This window comes from Garra rufa, chromosome 18 (assembly GCF_049309525.1).
Source record: "Garra rufa chromosome 18, GarRuf1.0, whole genome shotgun sequence".
NCBI classification, from domain to species: domain Eukaryota; kingdom Metazoa; phylum Chordata; class Actinopteri; order Cypriniformes; family Cyprinidae; genus Garra; species Garra rufa.
In genome coordinates, this window is record NC_133378.1 from 24,264,576 (window position 1) to 24,289,072 (window position 24,497).

At 40.9% G+C, this 24,497-nt stretch overlaps 1 protein-coding gene across 1 annotated transcript in view; it reads right to left on the reverse strand.

The window, feature by feature from the left end:
• The window catches only part of syt6a (synaptotagmin VIa), a 59,809-nt gene extending 47,229 nt beyond the window's left edge, over window positions 1–12,580 (reverse strand). Inside the window, exon 1 of the mRNA XM_073822689.1 lies at window positions 12,424–12,580. Coding sequence (XP_073678790.1) covers window positions 12,424–12,580 — 157 coding nt within the window. The remainder of the gene's footprint in view (window positions 1–12,423) is intronic.
• Window positions 12,581–24,497: the final 11,917 nt, after the last annotated feature.

Below are 24,497 nucleotides of genomic sequence, written 5' to 3' on the forward strand. Positions count from 1 at the left end.
AGGTTCCCAGCTAGAAGTGTTTTGCTGTGTATTTGTTCTCTTGAATTCTTGAGAGAGTACAATAGTCAGCAGAAATCTTCCATATTGTTCAGCTAATCTACACTAGCTTCTCTGGATTGATCTCCTATCATTCAACGTCTTTGGAGTTGCTGGCCTCAGGCAGTCACAATCCTATTTTCCTATCACCAATTACAACAGCTTCTGAGGACAAAAAACTGGGACATGCCAATCAAAATGTCTGCTTCACAAACTCCAAAGATTTCACTATTGTGTAATAATATTTGCCTGCCAACACTGGTATAATGTCAGCACAACCTGGAAATTTTTTTGCTTATTACACAATACAATACATTACAGAACTACAATATTGAATGTCTATGAATGATAACAGTGCAAGACAGTTTCTTTCTCAGAGAAGAATGAGAAGATAATTGTGAATTTGTGAAGAAAACAATCACAATTGGAAAAGGATAGTTTTAAAAGGATAGTTCACATTAGAACACAAATTAAGATATTTTTGATTAAATCTGACAGCTTTCTGGCCCTGCATGGACAGCAATGCAACTGAAATGTTCAAGGCTCAGAAAGATAGTAAGAATATTGTTAAAATAGTCCATGTGACATTAATGGTTCAATCATGGTTCTTTGTATGCAAAGAAAACAAAAATAACAACTTTATTCAACAATTTCTTCTCTTCTCTGTCAGTCTTTGCCATGCATTCAGGAGAGCAGCGCAGCGCATTGTTTATTTTTGTTTTCTTCAGAAAGCTCACGGATTTCATCAAAAATATCTTAATATGTCTTAAGGGTTTGGAACAACATGAGAGTGAGTAATTAACAACAGAATATTGATTTTTGGGTAAACTATCCCTCTAGGAAAGATTTATACAAGATATCTATGAGATAACGTGTTTCAATAGTTGCAACTTTGAGATACTGTTGTAAGATGTAGTTACAAGAAATTATGTACCAATAAAATAAATAGTTGTAATGTTGAGATATTTACATTTACAAGAATTAAGGTCACAATTGTAAGATATAATGCTTCAATTTTAGATATGACGTTTGCAATTTCGACAAATAAAGTTGCAAATTTTAAGATATAAAGATTTAATTACTAAAAATAAAATAGCAGTTGCGACAAATAAAGTAACAAAAGTGATATATCAAGACACATTTATGTCAAACAAGTCACAATTGTAAGATATAAAGATTTTTTTTTAATTATGTTCACAATTGTGAGACAAAGACGTAATCACTAAAGTCTAAACTGTGAGCCAAAAATGCATTTATGAGATACAAAGTCAGAATTATGACAAATAAAGTAGCCATTGTGAAATAGCAAGACACAATTACAACAAAAAGTCATATTTGTGAGATACAAAGACACAATTACTAAATAAATAAGGTTACAATTGTGAGACAAAATTACAGTTTTCAGATAGAAACCACAATTGAGACAGACAAGGCTTAAACCTAGTCCTAGACTTAAATGTAAGTCTGATCTGTTTTGACTGAAAGAAACTTGCACTGGCTGATCTTAAAATATATCAGTGCCTGTCTCAAGATCCACACCAGTAATGTTTTTTTTTTCTAAGGACGTTTATAAAAATTACGTGAATGTTCTAATTGAACTATGGCCTAATCCTGTCTTAATTTAAGCCCTGTTTGCAAAACCCGGCCATAAAGTCTCAATCCTAAATTTAGTCACAATTGTGAGATACGAAATTGCAAAAGTCTCAGTTACGAAAAAATAAATAAAAGTCCCAAATAACCCTTATCAAAGACCTGTTGCCATTTTTGACAAGCCATCATGTTCTCAAGCAGTGAAAAATACATTGCAGAAACTGACAACGTGCTGACAGACAAGACAGAGATGTTATTTCTGGTATGAAACAAAGTCGAAGCTTTCAAATGTTCATTTTGTAAGGAATTCAAACAATAAATAAGTTTTGTGGCTCTATCATGTGCTGTGACAGATCGCATGTTACCTCATGAAATAAACATGAATGAACAATCTTGTTTCAACTGCAAAAAGACGTCAATACACACCATTTTCAAGTTCAAGTCCACCGAATGTCTGGTTTGTTTGTCGGACAAAAATGGCAAGTTCACGTTGTGATTGGTCAGATTGCCTGTCAATCAAACTCACTGCGAAGGTTCGACTGTTTTTCAGTTAATTATTTTGTTTACTTTACTCTGAGGCAGAAATTGGCTTCCATAAATAAACAGATATTGCTGTTGGCCATTGACGGGAAAAAAACAAGCAGTGCTTCCAAGATTTCCTCAGGTGACAAGCATAACAGAGATCTCATCTTGTTTTAAAGACACCATCAATTTTAGACATTCACATCAGACTGTTGGAGCAAAATGTTCCCTCACTCAAGCCACCTATGAGTCCTCATGGCTGTTTAACATGCAGCGTTGGTCTCATATCCCGACCCTTTACTCAACCCCTCCAGCACCTGTTTTAATGGTTACTGGATTCATTCCACATTTTTTCCATGTACATCACACATTTTCTAATTACATTACATCTAACTCGACCCACAACTCACGAATGCATTTTTTACGAGGTGGGTCTGCGGTTTGGTGAGGAGTGCACTCCAAACTCAATTCAATCCACAATGTCATTACGAGAGTACTTGTGTGGAGAGATAACGGTTTTCTTTTGGACCGCTGTCTATTGTTCGGCTGCACAATATAACTGTTTTGAAGTTTAATGAACTGAAATGGCTCAGTGCGTAAACAGATGAGTGGAGTAGGCTTCAGACAGTGTGCTGTCGCTGAACGAGAGGCTTGTTTTTCACACACGGTTTGTAACATTAAAGCAGCAGAAGGCCAATGAAGAACATGTCACTGACATCACAGGAAAACATACACTCTTATGTAGTTCGTAATTACATGCCTCGCTGGATACTTTGCACTGAAAGACAATCATCTGAGAGAAAATGAATTATTATGGGGATTCTAGATTTGCATGTTGGAATTTCATAGACTTTCATGCATGATTAAAGGCAGTCATGAGTGTCTTATAAAGGCCAGAGAGCATGAAATTATAATATACGGTACAAAAAGGTGAAGATTATGCTATTATGAGAGTTTATTATGATAAAATGTCATAAGCATAACAAATGAACACCTTCAGATTTACCATCTAAAGGAGTTTATGTCAACAAGCTCCCTTGTAAAAGCAGCTCTAAAGTACACAATTGACTACGCATTAATCAAATCAAATAGGCCTGTGTTGCCAGATTTCTACTCGCATACCTTTTGATCTTTTCATAAATTTTCAATTACAGTCTGATTGCCTCAAAGATCGTTTATGTAGCCGCAAGCAACATTTCTGATTTGAGATTTAAAGATGCCATGCAATTGCTCAATGAGTGCAGTTTTCTCTCCTACAGAAACAGTAAGTCTTGGTGAGACTTACTACAGGATTTGTCTTGAAGAAAACCCATGAAAGATTTACTTTATTTAAATATCGTTTTATATATATTTTGGACTATGGGAGGCGCCATTATGACGTAAAATGGTTGCATGTTGCTACTTTTAACGAAACACAACTCAGAATACACAACTTGGAAAATAAAAATTAAAATTTGCCAGATTTATTCAGGGTGGCTCATTTTCCTCTATAGTCCCAGGGCAAAAAACAAAACAAAACAAAAAACATAAAAAAATCCATACATAAATGCAACTTTTAGCATTAAAACCTATGGAAGCACATTTCCATCAAGTAAGAAAAAAGCCATTAAATGTCCTAATTATGAGATAAAGAGTGGAAATTATGACTTTAAAAGTCATAATTATGAGATAAAAAGTTGAAATTATGATCTACTTAAGTCATTAATTTTGTCATAATTATGAGATAAGTCAAAATTATTAAATAAAAAGACAAAATTATGACTAAAAAAGGTGAATTTCCTTGACTTTCGACTTCTCATAATTATGACTTAAGTTATATTGCAACTTTTTATCTCATAATTTCGACTTTTTCATCTCATAATTATGAATTGTCATAATTGTATCTTGTAATTTTGACTTATAAAGTAATTTTGATTTATATGACTTACCTAAGTCATAATTATGAGATAAAAAGTTGAAATTACGACTTAAGTCATAATTATGAGATAAGTCAAAATTATGACTAAAAAAGTCCAAATTATGAAATAAAAAGTTGAATTTCATTGACTTTCGACTTATCTCATAATTATGACTTAAATTATAATGGCAACTTTTTTCTCATAATTTCAACATTTAAAGTCATAATTTTAACCGTTTATCTCATAATTATGAATTATGTCATAATTTTGACTTTTTATCTTGTAATTATGCTTTTAAAGTCATAATTATAAGATAAGTCAAAATTATGAAAAAGTCAGTTATGAAATAAAAAGTCAAAATTATGATTTACTTAAGTCAGAATTATGAGATAAAAAACTAAATGATGACTAAAAAAGTCAAAATTATGAGATAAAAAGTCAAATTATAAAAAGTCAAACATAAAGTAGAAAGTATGACATACCAAAGTCAATTGCGAGATAAAATTACAAAATTATTACTAAAAAAGTCCAAATTATGACATACATTTTTTTTTTTCGCATTTTATAATTATGACGTAGTTATGATTGCAACTTTTTATCTCATAATTTCGAATTTTAAAGCCATAATTTAAATTTTTATCTTGTAATTCTGAAGTATGTCATAATTTCGTAAGGCATGAATTGTTTCTTCCGTGGCGGAAATGGGCTTCCCTAAAAACCCTTATATGTTCACACTTTTGATTTGACAGGAACCATGATTTGAATAGCTTTAGTTTAGCTATAGTTATCAGTAACACTGATCAGCTGAAAGTGAATTTTAAACACCTAACCCAAAAAAACAAACATACATACAAAGCAAAAAATCAAAAACAACAATAAAAAACCCATCTATTCTTGTGCAAGATAATTCATATGATCTTTTTCTTTTTGTCCCTGATGTACCGTGATAGTACAGCTCTGCTTGTTCACATTATGCCCATAATGTCTGCCCCTACTGTGATGGGCATAACTGCAGGGGTTCCAGATAACACTTTACAAGAAAACACAGCTTCTTCAACCAAGTGGTTTGCAGGAAACAGGGAAGATAATGTCGGTAAAGCTTTGTCATTGTTGGAGCAGATGCTCTTGCTGCACCGTAACACCCAGACTGTCTGTTAACACAGCATGCCACAGAACGAGAGGAAGAGTTTGCTGCCAAACATGCTTCCTGATTTGCATCACACTGACAAGGAACATATTACACACCATATAATGTATTTGCAATGATTGATGGGCTTTATACAACATAATGAATATATGAGTACACAAAATGAAATCATTTCTAATGAATTAGTGTCAAAGATACTAAAAACTTTCACCATAAATGGTTTAAAGATCTAATGAAATTTACATTTCTGGCTTTTAGTTAAAGTTTGTTAGCTTTGAGGTCATCTATTTGCTCATGCACTGACAAAATCCGTTTTTAAGGAGTTGTTCCAAAATACTGATGACTCATGTTGCACTACACAGATTTTAAGCAGTAATCGGATCACCTGAGACGGATCTTAATACCATGAGCAAACAGGGTCATGGAGTGTAACTGCTAATGACTCATTTTTCTTTAAAAATGTATATTCTTTGTTAGGCCATAAAAGCAGCGTAATTTGCTAGCAATTTGGTCTGTAAAGAATGAAGTGTTCTCATCCAATTAGCACTGAGGGTGCTGCAAACCTCTCCCCTCCCTTCATTAATCTGTCAAGTAATTACTCTGCAGCTTTGGTCATGCAGATGGTGTAAGCAGACTCTATTATGCCACTGTTCTGGTCAGATCAACAATATCAGGCTTTTCTGTATGGACACACAAATGGCGCAGTGTGTTTCTCGTGATCACCCTTCTAAAAGCTAAAATGACGAATAGGACACCCTACAGTTCTATGGACTTAAAGGACATGCACATATGGTGGCAACTGTTGGTCCACAAGAAAGCAAGTGCACATGAACTGTGCCATTTGGCACAGGGCCAGTGACTGGCAACTTGTGAATATACTTCCGTACCAAATAGTAGGTAAAAAACAGTAAGTGAAAGGAGTAGTATGTTCTATATTCTAAATATTTAAAATATTTATAAAGGTTAAAAGTAACCAGATGACCTACTACTTTCAGCGAGATTTGTAAGTGTGCATATGGTGGACACTACTATCCCATGAGGCCATGGGGAGGATCTGTGAATGACAGAGAAGAGACAACTCTAGAGTAAAAGGCCCCTCTTGCCACCTCGTACATTTATAAGATTTTTTAACAAAATAAACGACTTGTGTGATTTTTTTTTTTTCACACAAAATCTGTTGCTCTATAAATGTTCAATACAAACGTATATATTTTTTTGCAATCATATACTTTGGGCACAGTGAAAAGCACATTTCTTTCTTAGGGTGTGCCTTTAGCCCTTTTGTACCTTGCAATGTATTTTTTATACAGTCACTAAGTAATTACTTTTTTTGCATACAGCCACTGTTTTTATAAGGAAATAATTTAATAATTCACTGAACTGATTTATTCAATCACTGATGCATTTAGGAACAAAATAAGTTACTGTCATTATGAGTGAGTCCATTAATCATTCAATTAACTATCAATTAAAAACAGATTCATATAGGAACAAACTAAGTGACTAGCTGTGTATGAAATTGCATACTGTCCAGTAAGTACATTTGGTTTGAAACTAACTTTATGACTGTTAAAAAAAACTTTGTATAGAGCAAGAATATGGGTAGTCTGAATGAAATTTCGACATACTACATTCACCATGTTGCCACTGTAATGTGAGCAACCAGCGTCAGTTGGGTCACTTCACTGCCATTTACAAATCCTCTACCGTTGCCTCATAAGATAGTAAAGCATCCACTGAATGCACACTCGAGAATCTCAGAAAAAGTAGTTGGTCAAATGTACCTTTTTCGCCCACTGTTTTATAAATACTACCTGATTTCATGACGAAAACATACCTGTGGGAATTTTTTCAAAAGACGCGTAATACGTACCGCCATGTGTGCTTCGGAACATATTTGATGTGAAATGTCTACTGAGTGGAGCTAAAGGAGTCTGTTTTTTTCCCAGAACAGATGAACGTACATGAGGTTTTATGTGACGTGACTTGAAATGTCCACTGAGCGGTGCTATAACTCTAATGACGTTTTAAAATGTACACCTAAACCCAAAAATATTAACAAAAGTGAATGTGACATAAAAATGCAATCACATAAGCATGCCATTTTAGCTAGTTTTTTGATCTCTCATCTTTCAGCTTTTTCATCGTGAGTCATGTTTTTCATGGGATTTGTAAGGATTCTGCATCCGAAGTCCAGTTTTATGGTAGCTGAGCTATCGAGCAAGCTTGTTACATCCGGAAAGTGAAACAGCTGAAATCATACGGATATAATTACAAGCACTCTAGTGTTCATTTGACGTTTAGCGAAAGAGTTCCCAAAGGTACATTTTTGTCATGAGATACCATTCAGACAACTACTATACTCAATTCAGACATAATATTTTCTGGCATACTGTTCTTCCATACTATATAGTATGAAAGCAGGCATATTCGAACACAGCAAATGTCTTTATCAGTGAGTTCATGGAACATTTACTGAACCAATTTGTTCAAAATCACTGATTCATTCAGATAACAACACTATTTATGTTCCTCAGGGATGATTTCTGCTGTCGCCTTTTTCATTAAAAGAATAAAAAATTATTTTGCCATTGAATGAGGGCTGAGATTTTGAAAATCTCAGTGCCCAGTCACTGCCATTATAAAGTTGGGAAGATCCCTTGACATTTTTAAAGGGGTCATATTAAGCTCTTTTACAAGTCTTTATTTTGAAAAATAATTTTTTCAAACCACCAAGCATGAGAACATGTTTTAGGGCACCCCACACTACAACATGTTCTCATGCTTGGTGGTTTGAAAAATTATTTTTCAAATAATTTACATTATTACAATAGCTTTCTCCCCAGCCTGGCACAAATGGCTCGATTAGTTACGGATTTGATGAAAGGATCGATGCACTTTATTGGACTTGTTTTGGACTGATGGATTGAAACACCAGGCTATGCCATTCTAAAGCTTTGGAGTGCCAGGATAACTTTTAATGCAACTTTTTATTTAATGCGATACTGCAATTGCATTTGTCTGAAAGAAAGAAGTCATATGCACCCAAGATGGAGGGTGAGTAAATAATACGCTACAGTAGTGTTAGTCTTACCGTCAGATTGAGAGATCGCAGATACATTATTAAAATTGTGCTCATTTATTTAATTATTTACATGCCCGAAACCAGCTCCAGAATAAGGCCAGTGAAGCTTTTTGCACTGTATGATTAATAAATCTCTTACCACACACTCCCTCTATACTGCACACGTCAACGGCACAGCTCTGATTTGGTGACCGGAGCAGATCGCGGCCACTTTAGTCAATGCACTTTAGTCATTTATTCCAGCCGCCCTGTGGCTCGCTAAAGCATCCCACAATCCAGAATGTCCATGCTACATCGCTAAATTTAGGCTAATCCCCCACCTCGTCCCTCCCCACCCACCAACGATTCGAATTTCCGTAGGCGGGATTTATTTGAATGATATTCTAATGGACGCATTGTGACTTCATAACATCCGGAAAACAAACACTGTAGTCCAAAGGAGCTGTTTGTTGTAGTTCTTGAAAAGGGATTTTTTTAAAAACTAAATATCTCCCTTTGGAGTGGACTTTGAGATTTGAAATTTAATAGATGTTTTTTTATGCCCAAACATACACACCACACACTGACTAAAATACAAAAAGTGAAAAAGTATAATGGACCCCTTTAATATAACTCTGATTGTATTCGACTAAAGAAGAATGTAAATTACACCTGGGGTAATTTTCATTTTTGGGTGAATAATCCCTTTAAATTAGGATTATTAACTGTGATGGCAGAGGTGTTTTAATGATTTGTATAGACATGGTTTATTTGTACCCATCAGCTGCAGCATGCACTTACATCGGATAGATTGGTTTTCACACCTCTCTTATTTCAGACCCCAGTCCCCTCAAGCTTGGGCCCTAAAAACACACACACACACACACTCATCCACCACAGCAACAATTACCCCGGTGTCAGAAAGACACATAATAATCATGTAAATTAGCCAGTGCTGTTGGACTTGTCGTAGCATCTATTTGCCTCTGTTAACACCAGTGCAGCAAAAGTCTATTATCTTCTCGAGCCAAAATGGCTGCCGGCCAATTTGCGGGGTAAAGACTGTGTTTTCTATAAAAGACTTGATGAGACATATATGAATTATTGAAAACATATTTGCATGTAGAGCACAACTAAAGCGCAACAAAGAAAGTGGCTTATTTTGCACTTCTGCTTTTTCTCCACACCTGCAATGCAAAACTTTCTATATCCTTTCAAAGAATGCAGCAGTGTCTAATGAATAATCATCTGCTACTAATGTCCTCTGCAGGGAGTCTGGCTTAATAAAGCCATGATGGGATTGTGAAAATTAGATTCAATCTAATTAGAGCTGATGTGGAAATCTGACACATCACCTGCGATCTGGCATCCATCATTTCAATAGGTTTGCATGCGGACAAGGACAACTGTGAGGGCGTCAGTCTGTCTTTCAGTTAAACAGCGCTCCAAACTCATAAAGGGGAGTGTTGTTTTTTCCTCCACTGTGTGTGTGTCTCATTTTTAGACATCTGTTGACTGTTAATGGGATTGTGGAGGGCTTTCCATCCATCATCCACAGCCACACTGTGTCCTTCCATCCCTGAACAGCATCTGTGCTTCAATACCCAAACCCATGAAGGTTTTCACGCTGGAATACTTTCAAACTAACCTGGAGCCATGTAGTATTTACTTCAGAGCACCGGAACAGACGCGCTTGGATTTGAAACACAGAAACATGTTATTGTTTTATCATTTCTGTCAGAAATTTTGCAGCCGCCAGAGATTAGAAATCACAGACGCACATGTTTGAATGCCTCAGTCGAAGACAAGGCTCCTGACATTTGAAGACACCGAAAATTGGTTTGTTTACAGAATCGCAAAGATTTGGCAGACAGCAAAAAGACTGGAGGAAACACTGCGAAATGATAAACAAATATAGTACAAAAACAACATTTTGTCATTGAGACATGCAAGATTATCACCTTCTCGCACAATTATCTCACAATGTGAGATTTTCCATGCAAATTACTCATGGGGAACGTTTCCTCCCACTTTCCAAACACAGCAAGCTGCTTGACATTTCCCTCTAAGGGAAACCCAACACTTGGCTTTAAATCTGCCCAACAATATGAGAAAAGCGCCTCTATTCAGCTTTTATCTGGCACTAGTGATTCACAGTGATGCTCCGATAACATGCCGTGGCATTTAGTGTCCCCACGGCTCGGCCATGGATGCCAATGGTGGGCTGGAGGGCCTTCGATTTGCCTAGTGAGGTTAACACAAAGTGACAAGATTTTTGTCTACATACACTTGACACATTTCTTCCAAGCAGGGGTCTGTCAACACATCAACACGACAGAATGACACAAACAAAACCAGCCAAAAATACCTCCAGTCTGGTTGCAAGCAAATTGATCGAACAGAGCAAAATAATACAAGAGACCTTCAAAAAGCCCTTATAGCTCAAGTCTCTCCTTCTAATTATTCAGACACCAGATATAATTTTTGATATTATTTTACTAGTGGGTGCAGGACACTATAGTTCATTTACGTGTACAAGTATAGCAAAATAAAGTAAACTGTGACATGTTATACCCAAAAAATCTTCATACAGTGGACTACCAGTTAAATTGATAAAAAATTTGGGACCAAAATTTTGATTTGACACTTTGACCATATTTTGTCATATACCTTTTTATCAAAGTTATCTGACATTATCAAGATGAATTTGTTCTGGCACAGTTTAACTCTTGACTTCTTGTCATATTTTACTGGAGTTTTCTAAACTATCGTGACTAAACTGATAATCTGAGAAATGTTGAAGGTGTCTGAATACATTTTGGTTTGAATGTGCATAACATTAAAAGCAGCAATTTTAGATAAGAATTAAATATATATTAATAATAAAATATTTTATATATTTTGATAATACTGTGATTTTTTTATTATTAATCCTGGATGCAATTATTGCATTATTGATTTTAATGTGTGTATATTTGTATAAATATAAAAAACATTAAAAGCAGCCATTTTACATTTGTTTTAAAAGTATGTTAATAACATAAAATCATCCAATTAAATTTTTGTTTTTATTAAATTAAATTTGAATACAATGTTTTTTAAACATTAACAATAATTAATTAATAATAAAAGATAATAATAATATTATATTTCTTTAATAATTGTTTTCTAATAAATGTAACATGGTTCTTTTTAATGTAATGCATTTTCAAAGTTGTTGTCCTTTCATCTTAAGTGATTTTACATATTTGCACATTAATTACAATGTTTTCAAACGTTCCTCTTATGTCACTTAAAATTAAAATGCATTTTATGGTAACATGTTACAATAAGGTTCATCAGTTAACTGCACTAGTTAAGATGAACTAAGAATGAACAATACTTCTACAGCATTTATTAATCTTAAATGTTAATTTCAGCATTTACTAATTCATTGTTAAAATCACAAGTTGTGTTTGTTACCATTAGTTAACGCACTGTGAACTAACGTGAACAAACAGTGAATGGATGTAATTTTATTAAGTAACATTAACAAAGATTAATAAATGTATTGTTAATTGTTCATGTTAGTTAACAGATTAACTAATGTTAACGAATGACACCTTATTGTAAAGCGTTACCCATTTAATTGATCAAAAAAGGCAATTTATGTTTAAACAGCTCTAGGGGAACCCAGCTCAAGAGTGTTCCCAAAAATAAATAAAAACTAGATAAGGCTTCCACAAATGATCAAACGTAATAATAATACAACATAGCTCTGATGAAAGCACAAGCATAATTTTTCTGTCACAGTGCCTAAGCACAAAATCCGTGGCAAATCCAAACTATTTTTATCTCGTGGGGACACTGAACAGTTATTGCCAAAGTAATTTTCTTAACAGTATCATCTCATAGGAATCTTTGGCAGGCAGTGCTGGCACTTCTGGACTTAAATAATTATTCCCAGTACAACCCACTCAGGAATGCAGTCAAACCGTGAGTGATGCTATCTTGAGAGTAGGTCATTTTTAACTTAATACCAGCCTGGCTCAATTTCACAGGTGTTTCCAAGCCAAAATGAAGGCATTTTTCATTTAAATGAGATACTCATTCAGAAAAACACAGTGAATAATAACATAATCCACTCTACAAGCAAAACCATAAATCTAAAGAAAGAAGGTCATTACCTGAATCCTTGTGGTTGTACTCTTGATTGGAGATGAGAAAGAGGAACTCCTCACAGGTGTTGTGGTCCAGCCGTGGGCTGTCCTGCGTACAGAGGTCAACTATGAGAGACACTGCCTTCTGACAGATCATGTCATGCCCCTTTCCGGCAGCAGTCATGCTCCCTGACGCATCCTCGGCGTTACTGCCTCCTCCAGCGGGATCCGAACACACCCCCTCTCACCCACAGCGCCGCTGAAGCACCCACATGAGCGCAAGTTTCTCCTGCTGCTGATTCTTATTGTTCCTCAAGTGCGTGTGCAAGAATGTGCGTGTGAGAGTTTTTGTTTGTGCATTTACGTGGGTGTATCATACAAACGTGTGTGTGCAGTGCTTAATGATTCACTAACGCCTCCAGGTATTCCAGAGACGGCGTTATTGCATCACATTTAATCTCAAGATCCACAAATGAAATGCAACAAATGAGTCCAGCGGCGCAGGAGGGAGGCTGTGATTATATAGCGCTGAGCATCTGCCTCCTTCAGCCCCTCTTTGCTCTCCGCACCCCCACCCCACACCACACCAATCCCTGCGCCCTGTATTGAAAAGCCTCTCATTATGACCATTGGGCTTGTTTTTCTCAGGTCGATGTGTCCCTCAGTGCCGCCTCCTTCTCCTCGGAGCCTGTCCTCGGAGATCAGAGCCCTGTGTGCATATGTGTGAGCAGAGGGAATAGTGTGTTCTTGTGTATGTACCATTTGTGTCTTTAATGACAATTTTGTAGAGTGACTGTGTGGATGATTCATTACTCTAATTTCTGTTTTATGATGACTGTAACTATATGTGGCTGCTTGCAGTTAACTGTGTTTACATGTTCACTGCAGATGTGATATATGGAGATTTTAATATGTTCAGAGCACTCAGTCAACAGCCGTGTTAGCTTCATTCAACTGAACTGCCAAGAGGAATCAGCATTATGACGTATTTTGTATCTGTAAATAAAAACAGAAATAGAAAGATATAAATATACACACGTTTATAAATTGACAGTTAAGCCCAAGGCCGTGTTACTAATTCAAAAACGTCACTTTAGAACTAATAAGAAAGGAAGGTTGAGTTGCTTCATTGAAAGTTTATTGTATTACTGTATTAAAAGCTCACTGTATTATGTAGAGTATCATGAGAGAGGGATGGACTGAGTGAGTGTGATTACTTGCATCTGATACAGCATTCATTCTTCAGCTCAATCTCATATTCACAATAAAAATTAGTCTGAATGTCCGCTGAGGACTTCTTTGTTGTACTATCCTTTCATATGTTAAGAGAGATTTCCGATGACAGTGCTGCTCAGTGTATTTGATGGCTGCATCATACAAGTTGCTGTTGAAAGTTAAAGTAACTTCCTTGTTTACAACCCCATTTCTATGGAGCCCCTAAAGAGACATTGTTATGGAAGCTCATTTCTGTCACTGAATAAAAAATATAAAAAGGATATTGCGACTTTTTTCTCAGAATTACGTTATACAAACTTGCAATTCCGACATTTTTTCTTAGAATTGTGAGATGTAAACTCACAATTGCGAGTGACAAAGTCCGAATTGCGAGATATAAACTCGCAATTCTGAGAAATAAAGTCAGAACTGCGAGATATAAACTTGCAACTCTGAGAAATAAAATCGCAATTGTGAGTTATGAAGTCAGAATTGCATGATATTGTCACAGGGAGTCAGACTGAGACATGCGGATCCATTTGCAGCATTTATTGAGAATCGTCAACAGGCAGGAATAATCACCAGAAAACAGGAACAACGTAGGTAATCCGGGAAACAGTTCAATAGACAGGCAATGGTCGCAATGGCAGGTAGCAGGAATCGTCAACGGGGTACACAGTCCAGAGTCATACACAGAGAATCCAACACAGAGATAAACGCTTGGAATTACGACCATATGGAACGATAAGACTTTGCAGAGTGGCTGTGTGTGTGAGAAGCTTAAATGCATGTGGGTAAATGTGAAACAGGTGTGTGCAGCAATCAGTGCAGTGGGAAACGAGGAGCAGCTGTGTGCAGTGATTGGTGCAGTGGCTTATGGGGATTGCAGTCCAGAATGTGTGTGCAAGAGTTCATGATGACAAGACGACCAATACGTGACAGATATAAAGTCGCAATTGCGAGTTATAAAGTCAGAATTGGGAGATATAAACTCACAATTCTGAGAACAAATTAGTCATATTTTTAACATATTCTTTCTCCTCAGAACTGAACTTTATAACTCACAATTGCGAGTTTATATCTCGTAATTCTGAGGAAAAAAAGACAGAATTGCAAGATACAAACTCGCAATGTCAAGAAAAAAAGGGAGGGAGTGAAAACTTTTTCAAAATATCCATTTAGTACTGCCCTTTGGAAGCAACAGAAGATACTTGCATGTTTCTCGGGTAGACAAATTTTACCTTGATATTCAAATTCAAAAAGTTTTCACCCCCCGGTTCTTAATACATCGTGTTTCCTTCTGGAGCATCAGTGAATGTTTGAAACAGTTTTAATAGTTGTGTTTGAGTCCCTCAATTGTCCTCATTGTGAAAAGACAGACCTCAAAATAATAGTCACTGCTTAAATGGGTTCAAATATCCAAAAGATGCTGGAAAACTGAAGAATCTGCAGGTGCTCAGTTTAACTGTTCAGAATAAACAAGGGACTTATGAACAACCATCACAAAGCAAAAAAAAAAAACGTTATAACGTTATGACATTTTGCTCTCAGCCAAAACTATTTGCTCTGGATAATAGAATAAATAATAGATTAATGAGACCAAAGACTGCCTGTTAAATTTAGCCAAAATGAATTATATCCCATGTTTAACCACTATAGAGACTAGTGTTGGGCGATATGCACAATTTTCACATCGTCTTATCGTCAGCCTGTGAGATCGCCGATACACGATACTATCGGCTAATTTATTTAATAATATGTAAATATGTCAATATGTAATAAATTCCTTGTTCGTTTTGTAAGGGTAGTGCATGTGACTTGTGACACAGTTGTGCGTGTACAGAGCGCTGACGGTAGTTTTGTCGGAGAGGTTCAAGTTTACTTTCGGTTTCATTCTCTGCTATCTTCAGGGAGCAGTAAATGTGCGTGCGTGAATGTATCTTTCTATACCCGTCATATTGCGATAATGTTACCGCTGTATGTCTGATCTTTGTCATCAGTTCATGTTGTAGTTCAGTTCATACTGATTGTGGAGAAAGAATGTGCGTGTAATTCACGTGCATATGTTTAGCGCCATTTTATCGCATTGTAACTCTAGTTAAAGCATACAGATGTTACTGAGGTGAATGTTTATGTTTACTATATACAGACGGATTCTCATATACCGTATTTAATTCAGCCTAAACCACATTTTACTACCTCTCTTATCCTAATGACTGTCTACACTTAATCTATGTACACTGTATGATGAATAAATCTCTTACCCATTTTCACTGTACACATCTGCGGCGCTATCTACTCTATGCTTGTGTTTATACCGCGGCAAGTTTCTGAGGCATCCTAGAACCGACTCTCCGCGCTGCATCGCTAAAGTTAGGTGCCTTTTTGAGACATAATAATAATAATAATCGTCTTACTATCGTCAAAGGAATCAGCAACAGGCAATATCTTTGACTATCGTCGATACACGATACTATCGTCTATCGGCACAACCCTAATAGAGACATTAGAGCCAAAGGCAAATTCCAGAAGATCTGGCCGAGCTAAGGCTGGTCTCAGTGGGTTCATGAGTGCTGAACGGAAGCTGATGTTCTGGAGCTCACATCTCTGAAAACATCAAAGCTAATTTGAAGTCTAAACAAGTATTTCTAACCTAAAAAAAACTCTTAAAACTCAATTCCTTGACAAAAACAGTATTATTTATCAAATTACAGTGGATTTGGGCATCCACAATGACACACACTGTGAGAAATACCACATGCTGAGTGATACAAATGATGTAACGGTTGGAGTTCTGATATCACTACAATATCACACAGCTCTAATAAGATTTGAGGACTAGAAAGAACTGTTGTATAAATACGCACACACACACACACACACACACACACACCATTTTATAAAATACAAAAATAATAAAAAAAATGCAATAATGTCACTAAAAATACAATATGCTCAGTCCAACAAAGTCTCCACTGCACCATTACACCATAAAAAATGTCAACCCACTAAAACTGACTTAAGTTTAATTGCAGCCTTACAATAACAAAGTGATGACCACAAGTGATGAGTTCACTGCACTTTTTTTAAACACAATTAATTGCTGATGACAATCAAGTTAAAACCCATAAAATCAAGTAGAAATTAAATGACTTTGACTGCCTGTGGTTAAATAGACTAAAATAAATATATTATGACATTAACAAAAATCTTACATAAGTTCTGCATACATATACTGTACACAAACACAGAGTATAAATATATAATATAGAATAACCATTTCTATTCTCTACATCTACTTTAAAATAACACTTTAAATAAAAAATATTAAATAAAAAAATCTGAGACAAAGGGCCAGGTGAATTACAGTCAGGTAAACTGCAATAAATTTTATTTAATCTAATATTTATTTCACCCCATTTTGCGTCACATATCAAAAAGTATGCAGTGTGAAATCATTTACTCATTTCAGCACTTTGAATGATCTAAATTCTAAAGTAAAGAATAAAATAAACACACTCAAGCAGGGCTTCTAAAATGAATCAGATTTCCTAAAAGACTTAGTTCATCAAATACTGTACAGCTCAAAATAATGAGTTTCACTGAATTAAAGATGTGACACAGAAGAAGTAATTGCTTGCTAATTGACATCTTCATTTACAGCTTAACCTCATAGAGACTCCCCTGATAGTCCGGCATTACCGTTTAAAAAGAACAGAGTCGGTTTAGTCTAAGGCTTAACAAAGCCGTTCGTTTACACTCATGCATTCTTCCTTCTTTATCTGTGCCAAGGACCCTGAAGGGTCAAACGGTACCCGTTTCTCCATAATAACAGGTTATTCCATCACAGAGAGAAATTAATAGACAAATGCCTCAGTGAGGCAATGGTTACAGAGTGCTATAGGGGAAAACATCATCTTATTACTGTGCTGTGCTTTCCAGTGATATCACAGTGTTTATGGCTCAGTACTTTTTATAGCACGGCATCAATAAAAAATAATACGAAGTCAGACAGAATTATGCTTTTTGTGATTCTGAAATGGGCGTCTTCGGCTAAAAGTATTTTGGTCCTGTACACTTAGAAAATAAAGTCTTATTAAACACTGCTCATCATCACTAGTTTGTTTAATTTGTCTAGGATTAACGATTTAATGATACTGAATGCCTAGGACATACAGGTGCATCTCAATAAATTAGAATGCTGTGGAAAAGTTCATTTATTTCAGTAATTCAACTCAAATTGTGAAACTCGTGTATTCAATGCACACAGACTGAAGTAGTTTAAGTCTTTGGTTCTTTTAATTGTGATGATTTGGCTCACATTTAACAAAAACCCACCAATTCACTCATCTTAACAGTGAATATGGTGACATGCCAATCAGCTAAGCAACTCAAAAGACCTGCAAAGGTTTCCTGAGCCTTCAAAATGGTCTCAGTTTGGTTCACTAGGCTACACAATCATGGGGAAGACTGCTGATCTGACAGTTGTCCAGAAGTCAATCATTGACACCCTTCACAAGCAACAAACATTCATTGCCAAAGACCTGGCTGTTCACAGAGAGCTGTATCCAAGCATGTTAACAGAAAGTTGAGTGGAAGGAAAAAGTGTGGAAGAAAAAGATGCACAACCAACTGAGAGAACCACAGCCTTGAGAGGCTTGTCAAGCGAAATCGATTCAAGAATTTGGATGAACTTCACAAGGAATGGACTGAGGCTGGTGTCAAGGTATTAAGAGCCACCACACACAGACGTGTCAAGGAATTTGGCTAGAGTTGTCGTATTCCTCTTGTTAAGCCACTCCTGAACCACAGACAACATCAGAGGCTTCTTACCTGGGCTTAGGAGAAGAAGAAATGTACTGTTGCCCAGTGGTCCAAAGGCCTCTTTTCAGATGAGAGCAAGTTTTGTGTTTCATTTGGGAACCAAGGTCCTAGAGTCTGGAGGAAGGGTGGAGAAGCTCATAGCCCAAGTTGCTTGAAGTCCAGTGTTATGTTTCAACAGTCTGTGATGATTTGGTGTGCAATGTTGTCTGCTGGTGTTGGTCCACTGTGTTGTTTGAAAACGTCTCAGGTTACGTATGTAACCCTGGTTCCCTGAGGGAACGAGACACTGCGTCCTGAAACGCTGTGGGGGAACGCCATTGGCGGGCCGCACTCTGAGTCATGTCCAACGTCCAATGAGAAACGGGAGTGACGTCACAGGCGCGGTGACGTCATCGACCAGGAAGTATAAAAGCACGTGCGTTTGAAGCTGGCGTCAGCTCATAGGCATGAAGCGAGCGCAGCAGGGATGCGGGAATTATGGTCCGAGACGCAGTGTCTCGTTCCCTCAGGGAACCAGGGTTACATACGTAACCTGAGACGTTCCCTTCCGGGAACTCTACACTGCGTCCTGAAACGCTGTGGGGAACGAGGTATCAACGTCCCCATAATTTCCGCACCCTGCCTAGTGTCTGCTAGAACAAGGGGGAAAAACAAAGACAGCGTTAGTACATTACAAACCTCAGCCTGGGGATCCTGCCAGGACATGGGTGGTAATACATCTCTGACTGTGGAGCCCACCAGATCAGAGGGAAAGAGACCTCGGCCCTCGAGCCCACGAGGTCATGTCATCCTTCGTCTGGTCTCGCAAGACCGAGAAGGGACAGTGTCTAGCAATACTTACCTGATGAGACACTGTAGTAACTCCGCCTGGTGATCTTGCCAGGACGTGAGTGGTAATCCACCTCTGTCTGTGAACCATCACCAGACAAGAGGGATAATGAGCCTCGGCCCACAGGCACACGAGGAGAAATGTGGTCCTTTGTCTGCGTTACAGCCAGTACAAGAGGGACACGAGAAGTGCCTGGTGATCTTGCCAGGGCACTGAAATTCATCTCTGTCTGTGATCAGCCACCAGACAAGAGGGATAGAGTAGGCCTCGGCCTTGGGCACGCGAGGCTAGGGTTCTCAACCGCTGCCTGTCCTCAGACCAGTGCAGGGGGAGAAAAAGTTCCTCGGCCCTCGGGCGCACGAGGAGAGATGGTGGTCCTTTGTCTGCATTACAGCCAGTACAAGAGGGACACGAGAAGTGCCTGGTGATCTTGCCAGGGCACTGGAATTCATCTCTGTCTGTGATCCACCACCAGACAAGAGGGATAAGAGACCTCGGCCCTCAGGCACACGAGGATAGGGTTCTCGACCGCTGCCTGTCACACGACCAGTGCAGGGGGAGAAATGCTCCTCGGCCCTCAGGCACTCGAGGAGAAGTGGCGATCCATTGTCTGCGTTACAGCCAGTACAAGAGGGACGCAAGAAGTGCCTGGTGACCTTGCCAGGGCACTGGAATTCATCTCTGTCTGTGATCAGCCACCAGACACGAGGGATAGAATAGGCCTCGGCCCTCAGGCACACGAGGCTAGGGATCTCAACCGCTGCCTGTCAGCAGACCAGCGCAGGGGGAGAAAGGATTCCTCGGCCCTTGGGCACGTGAGGAAAGATAGTGGTCCTTTGTCTGCATTACAGCCAGTACAAGAGGGACGCAAGAAGTGCCTGGTGACCTTGCCAGGGCACTGGAATTCATCTCTGTCTGTGATCCACCACCAGACGAGAGGGATAAAGGCCTCGGCCCTCAGGCACACGAGGCTAAGGTTCTCGACCGCTGCCTGTCACATGACCAGTGCAGAGGGAGAAGATGCTCCTCGGCCCTCAGGCACACGAGGGGAGATGGTAGTCCATTGTCTGCGTATAGCCAGTACAAGAGGGACATAGGGAGTGCCTGGTGATCCTGCCAGGACACTGGAACTCATCTCTGTCTGTGATCGACCACCAGACACGAGGAATACAAGCCTCGGCCCTCGGGCACACGAGGCTGTAGAGGGGAGTCATACGCCTTTGTCTGGGGAACTTGCCAGAACCAAAAAGGGGTAAAAACTCCTTTCCTTACTCAAAGGAAAGCGCCTTTTGACCTCTTGGGCCTAGCCTTAGTGCTAGGGCTGAAGGATGACTGAGCCCGGAGTGGCTCTGAGGTCTAGTTCGTAAAATCTGACGAACGTAAGAGGTGAGGACCAACCCGCCGCACTGCAGATGTCCTTGATTGGGACACCTGCCATCAGAGCTTTGGAGGCTGCCACGCCTCGAGTTGAGTGAGCCTTGACTCCCATCGGTGATGGGAGACCAGAGGACTCGTATGCAGTAGAGATGGCATCAACGATCCATTTACTGATAGTAGGCTTGGAAGCCGGGCACCCCCTCTTAGGGGGGCCGTAACAGACAAACAATTGCTCTGATTTACGCCACAGGGCAGCTCTGTGGACATAAGTGTCTAGTGCTCTTACTGGACACATTAAGTTATACTTCCTCTGGTCGTGCTCCACGAATGGAGGAGGATAAAACGCTAGCAGCGTTATTGGCTGTGGTGTTACTGAGGGGACCTTGGGTGTGTACCCAGCTCTTGGGTAGAGGAATGCTTTGGCCAACCCTGGGGCAAAGTCAATATAGGAAGGGGCCACTGAAAGGGCCTGCAGGTCCCCAACTCTCTTAAGAGATGTCAGCGCCAACAGCAGTGCTGTTTTTAGGGTAAGCATCCGATCGGAGGCCTCCTCCAGAGGCTCGAAGGGAGGCTTACACAGCGCTTCTAATACCACAGCCAGGTCCCATGTAGGGACTCTCGGTCTTGCACGAGGCCTCAGCCTGAGTGCACCGCGGAGGAAACGTGAGACCAGGGGGTTTCTGCCCACTGAAAGGCCGCCCTGAGGGGCGTGGTAAGCCGATATAGCCGCCACGTACACCTTCAGGGTGGAGTGAGCTAACCCAGCGGACAAACGAGTTTGCAGGAACTCCAGCACTGTACCAATTGGGCAGTGGACTGGGTTTGAGTGGCGTTCGTGACACCAGGACGCAAACAGGTTCCACTTTAGGCCATAAAGTTTCCTCGTAGAGGGAGCTCTGGATTGAAGGATGGTCTCAGCAACCTCGGTTGAGAGACCAGCTTCTATGAGCTGTGCCCCCTCAGGGGCCACACCCATAACTTCCATTTCTCTGGGTGGGGGTGGCGTATTGCGCCCCCAGCCTGAGAAAGAAGGTCGCTCCTGACGGGAATCTCCCACGGAGAGCCGTCGAGGAGGGCGATTATATCCGAGAACCATACTCGGGCCGGCCAGTACGGGGCTACTAGCAGCAGCCGTACTCCGTACCGGCGCACTCTTTCCAGAACTCCCGGGAGCAGAGCGATCGGGGGAAAAGCATACAGACGAAGCCTCGGCCACGTCTGTACCATGGCATCCAGTCCGAGAGGAGCTGGAGGAACTAGAGAGTACCAAAGGGGACATTGCGATGTCTCCTGAGTCGCAAAGAGGTCCACTTGGGCTTGACCAAAGACTCTCCATATCTGCTTCACCACCTGAGGGTGAAGCATCCATTCCCCGGGCCTCAGCCCCTGCCTCGACAGGACGTCTGCTCCCACATTGAGACGTCCAGGAATGTGAACTGCTCTCAATGAGAGAAGCTTCCCTTGTGACCACAGGATGATCTGGTACGCCAGCTTGTATAAGGGGCGTGAACGCAGACCTCCCTGGTGGTTTATATAGTAGACCACCGCCGTGTTGTCCGTGCGGACCAGCACGTGACGGTTTCTCAGGTCTGGAAGGAAATGCTTCAGAGCCAGGAACACTGCCAACATTTCCAGGCAATTTATGTGCCAGGAATGATGCTGGTCGTTCCATAGGCCTTGGGCGGAGCGGCCACTCATGACCGCTCCCCACCCGGTGAGGGATGCATCTGTCGCTAGCGTGACGCGGCGGCAAGGAGCTCCCAGCACTGGACCTTGTAATAGGAACCAGGGCTTCTTCCACATGACCAAGGCACGTAGGCAGCGCCGCGTGACCTTGATCTTGCGGAATGGGTTCCCCCTCGGGGAAAACCCTTTGGCTTTGAGCCACCACTGCAGTGGTCTCATGTACAGCAGTCCAAGAGGTATCACGTTGGATGCAGCTGCCATAAGACCTAACAGTACTTGGAACTGTTTGACAGTGAGTAGCAGGCCTAGCTTGACCGCATTTACTGCAGTAAGGATCGACTCTATCCGAGCAGGTGACAATCGTGCCTGCATCGTGGTCGAATCCCAAATTACACCTAGATAAGTGGTTCTCTGTAGTGGAGATAGCACACTTTTCTTGGTGTTGAGTCTCAATCCCAACTTTCTCATGTGAGCAAGAACAACATCTCGATGTTGAGCCGCTAACCGTTCTGAACTGGTCAAAATGAGCCAGTCGTCTATGTAGTTGAGTATGCGGATGCCCTGGAGTCGCAATGGAGCCAGAGCAGCATCCACACACTTCGTGAAAGTTCGGGGAGAGAGTGCTAGGCCGAACGGAAGAACTCTGTATTGGTAAGCTTTGCCCCTGAAAGCGAACCTGAGAAACTTCCGGTGTTGAGGAAGGATGGAGACGTGAAAGTATGCGTCTTTCAGATCTATCGTGACAAACCAGTCCTCGGACCTGATTTGAGACACGACCTGTTTGACAGTCAACATTTTGAACTTCAGTTTTCTTACTGAGAGGTTTAGCTGTCTGAGATCTAAAATGGGCCGCAGGCCCCCATCCTTCTTGGGAACAATGAAGTACCGGCTGTAGAACCCGGCTTCTCTGTACTGAGGAGGGACCACCTCGATGGCCTCCTTCCTCAGGAGAGTATTCACTTCCTGTTCCAATACCAGAGCCTGCTCGGGGCCTACCAGAGTAGGAAATACCCCGCTGAAAGGTGGCGGCCTGGCGCCGAATTGAATGGAATAACCTTTCTCTACAGTACGCAGGACCCACATAGAAATATTTGGCAGTAGTTTCCACGCTGCCAGAAATTCTACTAAGGGAACCAGCCTCTCGAGACTGGTCTCTGGATTTATAAGAGGAGCTAACTTGGTGACCTGTAGCAGCGAACTGGCAGGATGCACCTGAAGTGAGCGTTCTCGAGACCCCCGTGGGGGTGGCGAACTCTCTGGTTCCGCTGCGTTTCCGGGCGGAAGGACCAGAGAATGATGTTCGCGGGAGACTGCCGCGCCCTGTAACACCGGCAGGGTTAGCTGACGAATCTCCTGAGGGCCCCGAAGAGAGGTGGTCACCGTACTCCTCAGAGGCGGTGAGGCACCTGAATCTTCGAGAGGGGCTGCCCTCATTGGCCCTGGGCCACGACCATCAGGGCCTTTTAGCCGAGGCCCTCTTGGACTGTAGGACGACCCTCAGGTCGGGCCTAGTCTTCGAGGACCCCGGCTTGGAGCGTTGCTGAGCCCGCCCTCTAGGCCGCGCCGGAGGGGCACGGGTAGCAACGCTCCTTTTCTGGGTCTCCCTGTGTGAGGAGCTGGAGTGCGGCTGGGGCTGCTCCCGTGCGGCAGCCCCAGAGGAGAAAGTGCGGCGAGGGAGGTAGCGCTGGAACGCCGCTGCCTGCCTACGGGCCTCCTGGTGCCTGTTGACAACTGTGTCAACAGAGTCACCGAAGAGGCCAGCGGGGTGCAGGGGGGCGTCCAGGAGCGTGACCCTGTCCTTCTCTTTCATGTCGGACAGGGTCAGCCAGAGATGCCTCTCCGCGGCCACCAAGGCTGCCATAGACCGCCCAACAGCGCGAGCGGTCTCCTTGGTGGCCCGAAGCGCCAGATCAGCGGTCCTACGCATCTCTGACACGCTCACCTCCTCGCCATCACTAAGCTCCTTCAGCAGGTCGGCTTGGTACGCCTGGAGCACAGACATGGTGTGTAAACATGCACCAGCCTGACCTGCTGCCGCATAAGCCTTGCCCATCAAGCCTGATGTTACTTTTAACGGCTTGGTGGGCAAGGACGGAGCCTTCAGGGACGATGCCAGGCCGGGAGACAGATAGCTCGCTAGTGTCTGCTCGACCTGAGGCATCGCCCTGTA